The following is an 18,516-nucleotide window of genomic DNA, read 5'->3' as shown; positions in this document are numbered from 1 at the left end:
GTCAGGCTAACTGACAACAGTAGTCCGGACAGGATATTGTCATTTAAAAGTTGTTGTTGCAGCCCTCAACGGATATTGATGTTGACATGTTGTGTTTTGGCCTGAAGCTCCACCCTCCACCTATCGACCAATCACAAAGTCAGTAGTGTTTCAGCATCCGGGTTGCTAGCTCTTCTCTAGTTACCACAGCTGCAGATCTACAAACCTTCCCGCTGATCCTGCAGTCTATCTGGGAACCTCGAGTCATACACTGCTCTACAGTAATTTGAAAGTGATTGCAGTACCAGATTTGGCCACAATCTTACATACACTTCCTTTAACTATGACTGCTTTGAAGCAGGGGAGTCTCAAGAGAAGTCAGGTTATCCCGGTATATTTTTTTGTTGATATGAAAAAAATCGGGTACATGTAGCAATATTACACGTGAATAATGTACATGATTTGTGTTACAGTGTTATGATGAATATGCCTTTCTTTACTGATGTTCTAAGTTGTTCAAAGCATTTTACAGATTTGCAAATGGGAACATTTGGTTTGTGTAACATTAGCAACACATTATTAGCTGTCAAGCAAAAGGCTAATCATGTCAATAACCATATGATTTTCGACACTCTAGAGAGTGATAATAATACAGTTTACATTATAATACAGACGTGTATACAGGACTGCATGAGTGAGTGACAGCGGGGCTCATTTCCATCATGGCCTAATGGATAGAGTCAGACTTGTAACCCGAAGTTGTGAGTTTAAGTCTCAGGTATGGCAGGAATTTTCGGTTGAGGGAGTGAATAACCAGCGCTCTCTACCACCCTCAATACCATGACTGAGGTGAGACCCTTGAATAAGGCACCAAACCCCAGACTGCTCTGAGTGTGTGTGTGTGTGTGTGTGTGTGTGTGTGTGTGTGTGTGTGTGTGTGTGTTCACTACTGTGTGTGGTGTGCACTTGGATGGGTTAAATGCAGAGCACAAAATCCAGGTATGGGTCACGTCACTTCACTTTATATTCATGAGACTCATTTTGTGAGGCTGTTAAATAGTCAGACACTGATTTAAACTGGTGACACACTTAATTTAAAGCTGCAGTTCATAACTTTCTTTAGTAAAAAATTATACAAAATACATTTTTGAGCAAGTACACAGCCAGTGCTCAAAACGATCTCCTTACCTTAGCCCGATTCACAACGGTAAGCTTGTAATTATGTTAGAATTTGAGTGGTACTGATAGCTTTCCACAGAAAATACAAGCTTCTACTATTCGTCTTTACATCATTACCTCACATATGTATGCATAAAGGAGTCCGGGTTAGTAGACTTTATCGTGTGTGTGGATGCTGCAGGTGGCAGATCCTTTGTGGCCTCTTCTTACAGCAGCTGGAATGTAATTAAATTGTAGTTTTGATGGCAGCTTGTAATCCAGAAAGTTCAAAATGATGACTGTCGTTCTAAACTTTCTGGACTACAAACCACCATTAAATCAATCCACACACCTACACCTGAAAACATTCTTCCGCGATGAGAAGCCGTGCCGATGCACAACCCGCATAAAGAAGATAACTGCAAATAACTGCAATTTCAGGGTACAAACAGAGATGGCGAAAAAGAGGTAAAACTTACGGACATCATCTTTGATGTCTTTAAAGGAACAGTTCACCCCAAATTGGAAATGCTGTCATCCTTAAGCTGTTCCAAACCTGTATGAATTTCTTTCTTCTGCTGAACGCAAAAGAAGATAGTATGAAGAATGTCAGTAACCAAACCCATACTATGGAAGTCAATAGGGCTAGTCAACTGTTTGTGAACACATTCTTCAAAATACCAACTTTTGTGTTCAGCAGGAAAAAGAAATGAATACAGCTTTGGAACAACTTGAGGGTGAGTAAATTACAATTTTTATTTTTGGGTGAACTGTCGCTTTAAATTTTAATTATATTTTAAAAATAACTCTTTTAACTCTTCTTTGTTCAAAATAAGTGAACAATATGAGACAATGTATATTTTATAAATAAAGAGAATTTTGCAGCGTAATCCTTAAAGGGTTACTTCAGCGATTAACATATGGCTTTGTATCAGTAGAAACCCTGGAGTATATTCAAATGACCGTGCTCCCCCCTCTTATATCCCCCTGAGACGAGAGATTTATGCATTTTATTTCTGGAAAAATTCCTCTCGTGACGCAAATTGACGATATTTGCGTCACGAGAGGAATGTTTGCCCAGAGGCTAAAGACTACAGCCAGCAGAGGGAGCCATTTCCGCATGTTTTCAACTCGTGCATGGGGAATGGAGATCACACTTACAGCACAGCTCAGCTACAGGCATTAATTTAAACGGATGCTAAGCAATGTAAGTGTTTTAACTTCTCAAATTAATTTCTATGAAAGTTAAGCTTCCAAAGGCATGAAATGAAAACGCGTTGTGAATGCATGTCGCGAATGTGGTCGCGATTTCCTCAGCTCTCATCACGAGAGCTCATCAACTCATTTATGACGTTAAATGTGATCTGACTCCTAATCTGAGTCTGCTGTGAGACTCACGCGGCAACTCGATCGTTATGTTGAACATACGTTCAGTATTTAATTGTACTTTCTGAACTCAGTCACAGTAATCCAGTAGCGGTGGCTTTGGGAATGGCCTCACGGGGCAGCGAAGCATTCTGGGAATTGTAGTCTTTCATCCCCATGAGACAAAAATACATTTTCTGTCTTTTCTCAGTCTAGAAAGCACCAAATTCAAAAATAATTTCACATTTCTACTACATTAATGACCCAGTTTAAATACAGATTCATCTTCCCAGCGCTGAAGTACCCCTTTAAAGGAAGTGTAAGATTGTGGCCAAAACTGGTACTGCAATCATCCTGACTCGAGGTTGCAGGATCAACAGGAATGTTTGTAGATCTGCAGCTGTGATAACTAGAAAAGAGCTGGAAACCCAGATGCTGAAACACTACTGACTTCATGATTGGTCGATAGGTGGAGAGTAGAGCTTCAGGCCAAAACACAACATGTCAACACCAACATCAGTTGCGGGCTGCAATGTCTAGTGACATATCAGAGCCATTTTATGATTATTTGAAATACATTTCTTACATACAGTTCCTTTAATATAGTTCCAATTTAATATAGTTCCAGTTTAATATAGTTCCAGTTTAATATAGTTCCTTTAATATAGTTCCAATTTAATATAGTTCCTTTAATATAGTTCCAAGGCTAAATCAAACACACAATTATGAAGAATGTCAATGATGGAGGAAAAAAAATGTGCTGGTGTTTACACAAATACACATTTTTTATTGTGTCATCATGTTTCAATACTCTGTACTTCTGTGAAATATAAAAGATATATATATTTGGAAGTCAATGGGCTCCAATGCTATTTGGTTCCCAGTGTTCTTCAAAATATCTTCTTTTGTGTTCCACAGAAGAAAGTAAGTCATACATGTTTTAAAATGAAATGGGTAAATGCCAATTTTAAAAAAAAAGTCAACTGTTCTTTTAAGGATTTATTTTTTTTAACAATTATGCAAATAAAATGCATCAATGAGTAAAACCCTTTATAAAACCCTATTCAGGCCAAAAAATGTATAATATCATAGATTAATTGTTGCCTATGGTAGCTGAGTGGAATGAGAATAGCAGCATCTCTAAGAGCAACAGGAGCATCTCTTTTAAAGTGTTGAAACTTGTGACCAGTTGATTAAGGAGACTGCCTTTGATGTGGCTGTAACCAGCACAGACATTATGCTGAATGCTGAATATTATTGTTACATCCATGGGACTTTTTTATGTCTGATGATCTAACGATGGCAATTAAATGAGCCCCTCAATACAAGCAGAAACAAAGTGGCACTTTAAGCAAGCCTTTCATTTGAGAGTAGTTGAGGCCACACTGAAAATCGAACAAAAACAACAATGCATGTAAGCGTAGAGGAACTAAACCAGTAAGCAGGCTTTGTTAGCGACAGCTGAATGATATGGAATAACAGGCTACCAGCACAGCTGACTGATGCTCTCCACTAACACTGACTCCACCGATGCATCTGAGGAACAGAGCGTGGTTTGGAGAAAGAGTGGAGGTGATACTGAAACAAAACCCATACACATGCATGCACACACACACACACACACACACATACAGATCCCCTCCCCCAAAACACTCACTGGGACCAGTAGCACCATCTACAAGCAGAATTCCTCCAGCCATCACCAGAGTGTTTGTGTGAGCATGCATTCATTGAAAACACCATGAAGATGCACACATATACCCTTACTCACCGCCTCCGAGTCTTCGAATCCATGAAGGTACAAATTGTCGTACATGGAGGTCTGATATTCCCAAGCGATCACCTTAATGATCAAATGCAAATGTGGGATAAGGAAGCTCCAGCGAGAGTATGTCTAACAGGGCTGTCTGTTAAAATCCCCTTCCCCACAGACAGACCACCGAAGGAGGATTGTCAAGGAAACAGCAGTCGCCCTCTCGCTCCTGAAGCCAGCGTATTGTATTAATGAGGATGAAGCGTGATCGATCACATCATAGAAAACTGGGGCTCACCCCAGAGGCTGCAGAGACCTGGCATTTTATCAAGCTTCCACAAACAGAGCAAGCAAACAGAGCCTTCCTCAATCAGAGGCTGGTGACAAAGAAGCAAAACTGTCTTCTGATTGGCTGAGGGAAGCTCCAGTAAGAAAAGACAAGTGCTCTCTTCTGTTGACTGTTAGAGGAGGAGAAGGGGTCTGCAGGGTGCTGACAGCATTCCACTCCTTGACCACTGGGTTTCCTGCAATTTTTCCTCGCCGTTTCTATTTTTGTCCATCATGGAACTGCATCTTACCTCTTTCTCTTTTCATCTCTTGCTTTCACCCATGTTCACATATAGACACCACAAATATTCACAAACAACTAATGTATTACAGTTCACATACACTGTAAAAAAAAAAAAAGTGTTTGCTAAATTCAGACTTTAAAACGAATAAATTCACTTGACTGAAGATTATTAACTTAAAATCTAAAATGTATTTTGTTTTAATTATACTGTAAATAATTTAATATTATTAATAGTATGTTTCATTTTAAACAAACGTATAACTAAGACTAAAACATTAATAAAATACATAAAACGAGAGGGTAAACATGATTAAGCACACACAAAAAACGCACTGACATCACAACACAATACATATCACACTAAATCAGAGTCAGATGGTCAAATAATTGCAACAAATGCAAATATGAATTATTCATGTTCATACATGCTGATAGAAAAGGGGACTGAACCACAAACAATAAAGTACAATTAAGTACTAAATCTTTACAATTAAGTATCACCCCCCAGCAATATTTCCTTTCAATTATTTTTGAAGTACACACACACACACACACACACACACACACACACACACACACACACACACACACACACACACACACACACACACACACACACACACACACACACACACACACACGTAGTGTTTCAATGTTTTATTGGGACTTTCCATAGGCGTAATGGATTTTATAGTGTACGAACCGTATTATCTATCCCCCTACACTGCCCCTACCCCTAAACCTACCCATCACAGGAAACATTCTGCATTTTTACTTTCTCAAAAAAACTCCTTCTGTGTGATTTATAAGATGTTTTCCTCATGGGGACCAAAAAATGTCCCCACAAGGACAAGGATTTTGGATATTGCCATCTTTGTGGGGACATTTTGTCCCCATAAACTGAGGGGTTACCAGCCCCCACAATCGCATAAAACAAAAACATTACAGAATGGCCCTGGTGCCTAAATCTCTCTAACCACCAATTTAAGGCAAATTGAAACAAGAAAAAAACTAGAAATTGCATGACCGTATTGAACCAGACTTTTCTTTAGCACCAGTATCAATACCGCTGCTTTGTGTAATTACATCCCCATGACTGTGTATAAGCTATAAAACACCAACTATATCTGGAGGAGGTCACTGACAAGCAAGGACACAGGATGTTAGAAGCTTGTTTTGCATTGCAAATTCTGTTATTGATTCATATTTCCCATGATATCACTCCAGCTAAAACAAGAACAACCAGGTCTCTTCAAGTAATTACATGAAAATGAACTGACGGTGTTGCTTTTAATTAATCATGGCTCTCTCTTGAGTATAAAACTCTGGCACACATCGCCCCCTGTAGTTCAGAACGCTCATCTACATTCAGCATGTCTGCTTTTCTACTAAATACATATTACATAAATACATATAGAAATACATATTATTCTAAGTAAAGACATAATACATACATCTCTATGACCTACTCTAATTACTTTAATGAAATGAACCCACGAAGGAGTCCATAGAAATCACAAGAAAACAAAAGCAGTTTTCTACCAATTTAAACCTTATCCACCAAGAAGCATATGAAGAGGCAATAATGGCAAATCTCTCTTTAAAAAGGAAAGTGAATGAATATTGTTAATAATATTAAATATATACATCCACAAATTTACAAAAGCTCTTACCGTTATAGACTGTTTTTTTACTTTAATGTGTTGCTTTATGAAGTACTCCTTAAGTCCACTACTGATATTTTCGGATTTAATGAAAAAAAAACATATTTATTTTTCTTCCCTTTGATTTATGGATCAGCTATCAGAGTGAAAGACCAGAATAAATGTCTGTTACTAAAAACGTAGCTTACTGTTATAATAAACCTTTAATAAATGTTGTTTCCTTTTAATACTTGCATTTTATGTGAATGGTTGTAATAATTGTACGAAGAACTGCACTCACTTTTTTTGCAATCAATGATTATATTTGTTTCCATATTCCAATATGTAATAATATTTAAAATCTTATATGTCAACATTTGATCAAGTTGTGAGTCATGCTTTTTGGGGGGACTATGGTCAATAAACACAGCAGGGAAGCAAAGAAATAAATGAATTACTAAAGAGTTTAGCCATGTGACCTATACCAGACATTAATAATTTATACAAGCTCCCAATGAACAGGAATTTTAAATGTGTTATTGTGAATAACAATAAAACCAGCAACAACTTGCAATGGTTTGGGGTAACAAGTAATTTTTAAGTCTCTGCATCAAAATAAGATTTGTTAAAGCCATATTTAAGGCAAGCTCAAGTAAGGTTATTTATATATATATATGACTTTATATGTCTTTAACCTTGATCTCAGCAGGTTTTAACCACCCCTGGGTTTTCATGCCAGATTTGAGCAAGGCGCTTCCTCTTTTAAAACCACTCTATAAAAATCTTTCATATACATCTGGAGATGTATATTTTAATTTTGCAGGGACCTGGAGGTATACTAACAGTCTACCATCTAATCTGTGATTCTCACAGAGGAATTTAACCTAAACCAAACTCTACTTATGACCACATAAAAAAAATATGCATATGCAAACTTTGTAAAGTAGGTTGTCCTCAATGAAGGGTCTTGGCTGTGAAACCACCTTTATGGCCAGAAATAGTGTGTCCTGGAAGTCAGTCAAAATGCAGAATTCCCAAGGTTCTTTGGGGACCTAGATTCTAGAATCTTTTTGAGCTAGGCTGCAGCATATGGGCTGCGTACATAAGGTGACTGGACTAAACAATTAGAGTTAAAGCTGTTTTAAGTCTCATTATATCACCAATAAATTTGCAACAAATAAACTGCTCATTACAAAAATAATAATAATAATATTTTCCAAAAAAGAGTTTTTGAAGGAAGACAGAGATGATAACAGAAATATGACAACCTTGTTGTCCTGAATAGTAAAATAATGAAGTGTTTACCTTTACATATACAGGAACAATTATAATGTGTAATTAATATTTTGAAACACAAATTCTACATGTCTTTTAAAATGAATATTGATTATATATATATAAATTGATTCCAAAACAGTAAACTAATGTATGTAGTATAAATAACATTATATTTCATGGACAAAATATATGTTTAAAAAAGCAATGCATCTATTTCTATGGTAATATTATTGTAGAATGATTAATACTATCTACAATATGAATTATTTAAAGTAATCATTTATCTGGAAAGAGGCATTCCCTGTAAGAATCAATGCATTTGTTTGTTTGAAAATTGTACAATTGTTTGTACAGTTCTTCATATTAATAATTATTTATAATATAAAACATAAAGCTAGATTTGTTACTGTAAATTTAACGAAAACATTTACAGTAAATGCTGTTTGGTTACAGTATAGTAATGAAAGTTTAATCCTATCCACATTATGATTTAATACACAAGGGCAAAGCTATTTGCTTTACAGCAGCACAAAAACTCTGCATGCAATACTGTACAGTCCTCAAATGTAGACTCAGCGACAGCTAGAAATGCCACATTGCAGGCATCAAGGTCACTGGCTTCCCCAGGGATACTTTTTTCTTCTGTGCAAACTCAGAGATCTAGATGCATCTGACAACAGGGATTATATCATATTCCTATAAGGGCTGTCAATAGATTCCTTTTTTTTTTTAATTGCGATTAATCACACTTTTGTTTCACTCAACGTAAAATTAAGCATACGCCATGTATCTTATTAAACACATTAATTGTTTCATAATTAGGATCATTGGATACTCCATAGGGACGCCAAATAATCGAATATAAGGAGTCCATATAATTCTATTATATAATATATAAAACACAAGAAAAAAAATGCAGATTTTTTTTTTTTTTACAGAATTGACAGAGAATAAGTATGTACAGAGCAGCCACAATGAGATTGTTTTCATTTTAGATGACACGGAACAGAATCACATGGAGACGCCAAAAAAATGACAGAATCAACCGCTTTGACTTAAGTGCATAAACCTACGATTACTGAACACAACATCATACAAACAAAACATTTGTTCAAAAACATAAACACAGATAATCCGGGAACAAGAGCATAATCCACAGAGAACCAACAGGAGACCAATAACAAGAACACAGGAGCAACACACAAAAGGGAAACAAGGTTAACAAGATAACAAGGGGGAGTGGCTACTAGGCAACAACTAATCATCACAAAAAACTACAAACTACCTACAAAACATGGCGCAAGACAGGAAATAACGTCCTCACGTTATTTGTCCTCACAAGACAGGGAAACACAGGCTACGATCATGACAGTGATGGAAATTACGGTAACGTCCTCATTAAATCCAAATTGACCTGATTTACTTTGTTAGCACACATTACAGGTATTAGGGGTGAATAATCAATCCGTGCAAGTTAATAAACAGAATTTTTTTCTTCTGTTGAGTAATCTTAATCAAAATCTGGAAAGTAACTTCCACTCTGGAAACGTTCCTTCTCAGATGACGGCAGTTTGACGGCTTAGGTTTGAAAGGGATACTTCACCGCTTTTTCATATTAAACTATGTTATTCCTTTAACTTAAACGAGTTGATCCATACCTCTCTCGTCTGAGTGCGTGCACTTAATCTCTCTGATGCGCGATCTTATAGCATTTAGCTTAGTTGAAAAGTTGAATAGTTGAACGACCAAGTATGGTGACATAAAATAAAATGTGGTGATTTTCTAAGTGGATTAAAAAGGAGAACTATAATGTATGGCGGAATAGCACTTCTGAAAGTACTTTGACTCTGCCCTTTTGACAGAAATGAGACAGGGAGGGGGAGATGTGAGGGAGGATGTTTCAGCCGGGACTTTTTATTGTGCCGAGTCGATGTCACCATACTTGATCATTCGACTATTCGTGTAACTGTATTTAAATAGGGAAAACGTGGAGGTGTTTGGTCGCTTCTAACTTGATCTCTGTTTGGTACCACAGTGAATGAACTGGGCTTAGTGGGCTAAGCTAAATGCTATCAGATCGCCACCGCAACAGGGCGATTAAGTGCACGCACTCAGACGAGAGAGGTATGGATCAACTCGTTTTAGTTAAGGGAATAACATAGTTTAATATGAAAAAGCAGTGAAGTATCCCTTTAATACCACTCCCTTCCAACTGTTAGTCTGCTGAAGTAAAACCCTGTCCTCTAATCAATATTCAGTTTCACTTGAAAATACGTCACAGCACGTAAGAAAACTCAGTTGTTACTTCTGGTTCACTGGGACTTTAATGACACGGTTAGTACTTTAAATTAATCACTAATTTCTAGGAAAACATTCAACGCTCTTTTATTTCATACTGCATGTTCTGAAAGAATATTTAAAGGTTTGGAAATCTTTTTTTTATTTTTTAGATGTTATGAAGATCCAAGCTAGCTTTATTCAACTAAATGTCAAACAAGTTCAGTTGGAAAGGTAGCCATGAGCAATTCATATTCATCTGATGACAGTGAGGATTCATCTGTTGCTTGGAAACCAAATGACCCATTGAAAGGCTGCACAGTAGTATAATTCTTTGAAATATATATATATATATATATATATATATATATATATATATATATATATATATATATATATATATATATATAGAGAGAGAGAGAGAGAGAGAGAGAGAGAGAGAGAGAGAGAGAGAGAGAGAGAGAGAGAGAGAGAGAGAGAGAGACAGAGACAGAGACAGAGACAGAGACAGAGAGAGAGAGAGAGAGAGAGAGAGAGAACTGTACAACTTGTACAACGTGCATTTACCTTACGATTTTAGAATTAGGCGCTAAATTCAAAGATTTTGTTTGCACTGATGAATATTATGATAAATGCAAACTCGTTGGCTTCTATAAAAAGTATTACATAACCCAGTTTTTCACACATTAGACACATGGAAAGTGGATACTCAATTGTACTGAGAATATTAGTCACTGTTCAAAACTCTTCAAAATGTCCTACGCAGAGTGAGCTATCTGAAACCAAGTCTCAGACAAAAGAGAACAATTCATTGCAAAACAAAAGCAAGTGTGAGAGTGCTTCAGAGAGTCATATCAAAACATCTAAATGGAGACAGCATGCACTGCATTTATAAACATTATTTCCATAATCTCCATCGTCTAATCTCACCTGGCGGAGGATGAAGCTGGTCGATGTCGTACTGCCGTCGGATCTCTTAAGTCGACTGCGCCGTGAGTAGGTGCCTCTATTCACCTGCAGAAAGAGAACAAGCTATTAATCCATTTCTTTCCTTCCAGAAGAACAGGGGCACCTTCATAAACACATACATCCACATATCCCACCACAACACTGTCAGAGGGGTCACAATGGGGTTAGTTATACAAGTTACTGTAAGAGTCAAATGCACTGTTAAAGCATTTCAGCAATTCATCACTCACATTAATCATAGCTCTTTTGCACAGCAGTGTGAAACCTACTGCTGTATACGGCGGACATTAGCATCTTTGACCTATCCAGGGTGTTGCATGACTAAAAGCTTGACAGATAAGGAAGGGTCTGTAGAAACAGATGTCAAAGTGCATCACCACAAGGAAGCTAAACTGCAGTGCCACACAGACATCAATGCAATGTGTTGAGCAGGCGAAACTGCCCTTCAGTATGGCTGGCCGCAATGCAGTCCTACATCGAACCCCTTTAGGGTAGATCATGTGGTTAAAATGTATGGCGGATTGGGCTGAACGGATGTTTTCAGTGAGTTTGTTACAAATGAAAAATGCTATGGCCATCTGCTCCGTAAAAAGCACTGATGCTTACAAACTGGGTCAGATCATGCATCCTTTACAAGGAAATCAATGAGGACATGAATTATTTAGAAGCCTAATTAAGGACCAATGGTTCAAACTGACAGCCATTAATCTTTAGCACATTCGGTATTCGTTTTTAATGATCCTTTTAACTGTATAAGCAGCATGTGAAGGTTAAAGGGATATACCCATAAATGAAAATTCTCTCTTTATTTACTTAACCATATATTTGTTAATTCCACTGAACACTAAATGAGATCTTAGTTGGAATGACGGACTCAGTCACCATTCACTTACATTGTGTGAAAAGAAATGCAACTTGAATGGTGACTGTCGGTCCATCACATTTCAAAGTCATTTGGTTATGGAACAACATACGGGTGAGTAAAAGATGACAGAACTTTTATTTTCAGGTGTACTTGTGCTATTATTCCACATGATACATAGGTTTAAAATACAAAATTTAGAGGAATTTTGTTCAGCATGAAATAATATGAAAAACAGAGAACCCGCAAACATCATTCTGAACATCAGTAAACCAGGAGAGAGCAAAACCTACACAAGACTTGGACATGTACAATTGTAATATCATGTTACTCTTTAATGTACATTGAAGTACCATGCGACTACAATTGTGTGCCATTTGTATCAACACAGTAAGTGTTACAAACTTCAAGTCATCTATCATATGTTAATGGAAATATTACAAGGGCATTCAGAGGTTTTCTGCTTGTGAGGTCTATTCAGGAAATGTATTACCAGCATAAATATATCTATAATATACAAAGTACATACATCCTAGTATATGATTTGGAATTAAGATGCTAACTCAATGACATTGTTTGGAACTATTTCAAATGACAAATGACCCATTTACAGTGAGTAAAAGCCCTCCAAAAGAAAGCATTTTGTCACTGTTGGCAGATTTGAAAGAAATATGTGCATTATGGATAAATGCAAACCAGCTGGATTCTATAAACACAAACATAACAACTATGCGATTGCATAGTGCAGATTCACAGCGCATCAACACCTTCTAGCGTCCTTACCTGAAAAATCGGCTTCTGAACCCCGTCGCCTATCCCGTGTCGGGTGTAGATATGCCGGGACATTTCTGCGAGTTCATCGGTCCACGGTGGTGGTTGCCTGTCGGTCCCGGTCCACTGGGTCGGCGGAGGATACTGTACTGTTTGCTCCAGTTTCGCTGTGGTGTCCGCGGTCCGAAGACGAGACTTGTGTGCGCTCGCGGTGACTGATGCAGTGCGCGCTCGCTGTGCAGCTGTATAGTGGCGATGTAGCGCGAGCGGTCACCACTAGAGCATCACGAGCTACTATACAGCTGCTCAACAGAGGTCATCAGATAGTATGTTTGAATCAGTGTTGGCAAGAATGATACTTAAAAAATGTAGCTAAAAGGAAATCTACGCTGTGAAGAAAGCTAAGCTACATTTAAGCTACGTCATATGATTTGTTTTATGAATATAAAAAAATACAAATAGCTGCATTTTGATCCAATACATGTCTTATAAAACAAATCATCTCCAAAAAGAATAACAAAAACTACTGGCCTACCTGAGGTGATCACAAGCAGCACCTCCAGATGTTGAAAAGGCTTTTCGTCGCTAAAAAATTATATGATTTTGCAGGTTTAGTGTCAATGTTTTTTCGGCAAATATTCTCGTTATCGGTACTAATTTTTTCTCCGTGCTCCAATCTTAACTACAATTTTGTTACTTTTTTTCTGAGCGGGAAACTGCACTGTGTATAGGGCGCGAATGTGCTGCTCGAATGCATTGTGCATACCTCTGATGGACAAGCAATATTCAACCATTTACATTTTTACATCAAAGTGTCTGGTGTTAAACATAAAATAATAAGCTATGCTATTTTCCATAACATTACAGTTACCAACTAACAGTAACGTTAGCCTACTAACAGTTACAATGACAATGTTCTCATTTGACAGGGTAATTAACAATGGTAACAACACCTATAATGTTGTTAGCTATATATATATATATATATATATATATATATATATATATATATATATATATATATATATATATATATATATATATATATATATAGCCTATATACATACAGTGGAGATCCAAATTAAAGAACAATTTAGAAACATTAGATTTTTTTTTCAGAAATATTGTTGATAGTCAATATTCTGATTGCTTGAAGTTTGGAGGAAGATTAGCCGTGGGTATACCATTGTTCTGCTTGCATGCTTTACAAAATACCTGCCTAATGCCTGTCCTGTCTGGTGTGCACATGTGGGTTTGGTCTGCTCTGCATGACCATTTGTGCTTCTGTCATTGTCTGATCCCTCCCCCCTTGTTATCCAATTAGTGTTTGATTTCTCCCACCTGTGTTCCCTCGTTTCCTGCCTCATTTTAAGCTCTACGAGGCAGACTGGAAAGAGACTTTTAATCTCTGCCTTGACATGCCCCTCTGTCCGGAGGTGATGGAGAGAATGGGGAGTATGGGGTTCTGGGAATTTGTTGACCACCTGGGCCCCAGTCTTTCCATGGTCCCTGAACTCTGTAGGCCATCATGCCAACATTTTATTTTCCCTATTCCTCCCTTGTTTGCCCCTCCCTTGTCTGTTCCTCCCGTGCCCCCCTGTTCCGTCCCGTCTCACCGATCCTAATCGACACGTTCCGAGGGGGATTCGAACCGGCGTTACCTGCGCGGTAGGCGGACCCGTTAACAAGGACGCTAAAGACAGCTTTTTCTAACCTAGGTTGACAGCGCACATCTTGAGGTCATGGCCCAGGGGCAAGTGTATTTACATAGAAACCAATGTGAATATATCAAATTAAAGGACAAAAAATGATCTATGCATGACCTGTCATTTTATTCGTATCTAAATATGAGGAGGGCGCTCTCTCACAGAAAGTCCAAAAGCGGATTCGTAGAAGTAATACCCTGTCACGCTGGAGCTGCAGCTGAAGGAAAACCATCATTATGAGTGATGAAACGTGACGACAACAATCAGACGATTGCGACAATATGCTTTATGTGTGCTTTTCAAGCCATCTCAAGGCTATTTATTGACAATAAAGTATATCATATGAATAATGCACTGCTGCTAACTGACCACTTTTTTAATGTTTAGTATCTTCTGCTCACCAAGGCTGCATTTATTTAATAAAAAATACAGTTAAAACAGTAATTGTGAAATATTATTACAAATTAAACATCTTTTTTCTATGTGAATATATAGTAGGCCTAGTGTAATTTATTCCTGTGATCAAAGCTGAATTTATCATCATTACTCCAGTCTTTAAAGATCCTTCACTAATCATTCTCATATGATGATTTTATAATCAAGAAACATTTATGATTATTATCTGTGTTGAAAACAATTGTGCTGCTTACAAATGTTGTGGAAACCATGATACATTTTATTTTTCAGGATTCTTTGATGAATATAATGTTCAATGCACAGCGTTTATTTGCACTTATTAAATAAATTATAATCTTTTGTAATATTAAAAATATCACTTGTGATCAGTTTAATGCATGTCCAATCAACAAAAATATTAATTTCATCTCTTTTTTTAATTTTACCACAAATGTTTGAATCATATGGTGGTTTCCACAAAAATGAAGCGGCACCATGAGCAGCACAACTGTTTTCAACGCTGATAATAATCATAAATGTTTGTAGATCATCAAATCCTCACATGAGAATGATTAGTGAAGGGTCATGTGACACTGAAGACTGGCGTAATGATGATAAATTCAGCTTTGATCACAGGATTAAAATTGCACTTTACTATATATCTACATAGAGAACAGCTGATTTACATTAGAATAATATTTCTGTATTACCTTCTTTACTATAACTTTTTATTTATTTTAACATTGCATAAAATCTATGGAGACTTAGTGCACAAGTGTTTGTAGTAGGCTACATAAACCAATCCTAAAATTAGCATAAAATATAGGAGAAAAAAATTATAGATATTATAGTATATATTACCGAATTAAAAGCATGAGATGCGATAAATTATATCGGTCAAAAAAATAAAATAAAATAATGGTATTACGACATTTCTGTCCCCATCACTTCTGAAAAGATGGCTACGCCCCTGGTTTATCATAACAATACCAAGGTACTTCAACACTGATCAAAATTCGAGAACAATAACCAATGCAGCACAAAAAAAAACATTACAACTCAAATGTGATGTTTACAGCAGTCATAAATTAGTAGGAAGTGTAGAGGCCCTTGCTTTGAATGAGCTCAGCACATCTGCAGCCAGCCACAGGATATCACTAGACACTCACACTGCTCCGGTGTGATCTTGGTCCTCTCATCCACAGTTCGGTAACTGTAGTGGGTTTCTTAGCCATAACTTTGTCACCAGTGATTTTACATAGATTTTCAATGGGGTTTAGATCAGACTCTGGGCTGGCCATTTCATTATTTCAATGTTCTCACTTTCAAGGAACTGCTTTACCCATTTTGCAGTGTGATATGGGGCATTGTCTTGCATAAAAATTGCGGGCTGATTGGGAGATGCTCGCAGTGAAGGAACCACATGTTGCCGAAGGAGGTTCTGAGGTTCTGCCATGTAGCTGTATAATAGGCCCAACTCCTGCTGCAGAAACATCCCCAAACCCATGCCACTTCCTCTTCCACCTTTCACTGACTTCTTTGGGCACTTTGGGTTCAATCTTTCCCCAGTTTGATGCCGAACATAATGTTTCCCATCAGAAACAAATAAATAAAACTTGCATTTATCACTAAAATGAACTTTGGACCAGTTCTCCTCTGTTCACATAACATGCTCCTTAGTAAAGGTTAGTCTAGCCTTTTGATTCTTTCTGCTGATGAGAGGCTTGGTCACTGCAGAGTGAGCATTCAGTCTGAATTCTCTTAAATGACAAGACACTGTATGGCAAAACAGATCCTTACTGTGTTTAGCTCTGAACTGGCGAGTAATTCCAGTGTTGAGCCGACTCCACATTGAAAGTCTCCACATTGTCCTGTCCTCTCGTGCATTGGTCTTGCGTACCTTTTTGGGTACTTGAATGAATTAGTGTCTTTGGAAAGCTTCAATATTCTAGAAATTACAGATTTGGAGTGACCAACTTCTTTTGCAATAGCTGAAAGGGTCATTCCTTTGGCCTTCATCTGGACAACCTGGTGTCTTTTGGGTTTCAGTAACCTTAGAGTGGCTTGCCATCTTCCAAAGTCAGTGAAAATTGGAAAGTTTTCTTCAAGTTACAGTCCCTGACAAAAGTCTTGTCGCTTGTGTACAAATTGACCTAAAGTGCCGCTGAAATATATTTCTAATCAAGATTTTTTACAAGAAATGGCTAAATTTAATCCCACCAGCTTTTGTGATAATGTTTCAGTGAAAAACTAAACTTTCAAAAAGTATTGTAATATTCACAGCTTGGTAAAGCCCATTGAGTCAATTTTTGCAAAGACATAAGTGTTGTCCCCTTGTCATGTGAGCTTCACCTGTGACTAATAATGGATCAATTAGGTCTCAAGTGTGTATAAAAAGAACCCCAGTACACTAGACCTTCACATCAACTGCAACTAGACCTCTGCAAACATGCCTAAGATTCACCCTGAGACTAAAGTTTTGATTATCAAGAGGCTGAAGACCAGATCCACTGCTGATGTGGCAGACACCTTCAATGTGTCTCAGCTTCAAGTACAGAGGATAAAAAAAGATTTAAAGAGACTGGAGACGTTTTTGACAAGCCCAGGTCAGGCAGACCCCACAAGACAACTGCTCAAGTGGACCGTTTGTTGGCTCGAAAATCCAAGGCCAGCCCATTTTCCACTGCAGCAGAGCTCCACGAGACCTGGTCACCTGTAGTCCCTGTGTCAACCAGAACAGTTTGTCGGATTCTGTCTCGAAATGGCCTCCATGGTCGAATCAGTGCCCAGAAGCCAGGACTAAACAAAAAACAATTGAAAAACCGTGTGGCATTTGCCAAGGCCCACAGCCTGCTGAAAGGATGGACGCTGGAAAAGTGGCAGAAGGTGGATTTTCAGATGAATCTTCTGTTGAATTACACCACAGTCGCCGCAAATATTGCAGGAGACCTACTGGTGCCCGAATGGATCAGAGATTCACCCAGAAAACAGTGAAGTTTGGTGGCGGAAAAATCATGGTCTGGGGTTACATCCAGTATGGGGGTGTGCGAGAGATCTGCAGGGTGGAAGGCAACATCAATAGTCTAAAATACCAAGAAATCTTAGCTATCTCTTATATTCCCAACCATAAAAGAGGCCAAATTCTGCAGCAGGACGGTGCTCCATCGCATACTTCCATCTCCACATCAAAGTTCCTCAGGCGAAGAAGATCAAGATGCTCCAGGATTGGCCAGCCCAGTCACCAGACATGAACATCATTAAGCATATGTGGGGTAGGATAAAAGAGGACGCATGGAAGACGAAACCAAAGAATATTGATGAACTCTGGGAGGCATGCAAGACTGCTTTCTTAGCTATTCCTGATATCTTCATCAATAAATTGTATGAATCCTTGCCAAACCGCATGGATGCAGTCCTTCAAGCTCATGGAAGTCATACAAGATATTAAATTTGGATCTCACAGCACCACAACTTAATTTGCTGACATATTTTTGTATTTGCAGTAAATTAATTTGTTCAATTTCTGTATCTTGCCAAAATTTGACCTTTCTGTCTTGATTAAATGATAAATATTTTTTCTGTGAAAATTATTTATTTCAGTGCATTAAACATCATTTGGGAGGGGTTTAGCTTTTCATATGAGCTATTTCTAACACCAATGAATTAATTAAAAGTCAGGTTAATATCAGGTATTTCTAGAAAATAGATAATCGATAAGACTTTTGTCAGGGACTGTAAATAGGGTTTGCCAGGTTATTACGGAAATAAACAAAAAATAAGTATTTTTA

General features: G+C 37.6%; 1 protein-coding gene across 1 annotated transcript in view; it reads right to left on the bottom strand.

The window, feature by feature from the left end:
- cacnb4a (calcium channel, voltage-dependent, beta 4a subunit) overlaps positions 1-12,918 on the bottom strand; it is a 42,432-nt gene extending 29,514 nt beyond the window's left edge. The window contains exons 1-2 of the mRNA XM_067444257.1: positions 12,639-12,918; positions 10,955-11,038 (exon numbers count right to left, since the gene is read on the bottom strand). Of these exons, the coding sequence (XP_067300358.1) occupies positions 10,955-11,038; positions 12,639-12,701 (147 nt within the window). The 5' untranslated portion in view covers positions 12,702-12,918. The remainder of the gene's footprint in view (positions 1-10,954; positions 11,039-12,638) is intronic.
- Between the last annotated feature and the right edge of the window lie 5,598 nt (positions 12,919-18,516).

Source organism: Pseudorasbora parva, chromosome 5 (assembly GCF_024679245.1).
Source record: "Pseudorasbora parva isolate DD20220531a chromosome 5, ASM2467924v1, whole genome shotgun sequence".
Lineage (NCBI taxonomy): Eukaryota > Metazoa > Chordata > Actinopteri > Cypriniformes > Gobionidae > Pseudorasbora > Pseudorasbora parva.
This window is presented reverse-complemented; position numbering and strand designations above follow the sequence as displayed.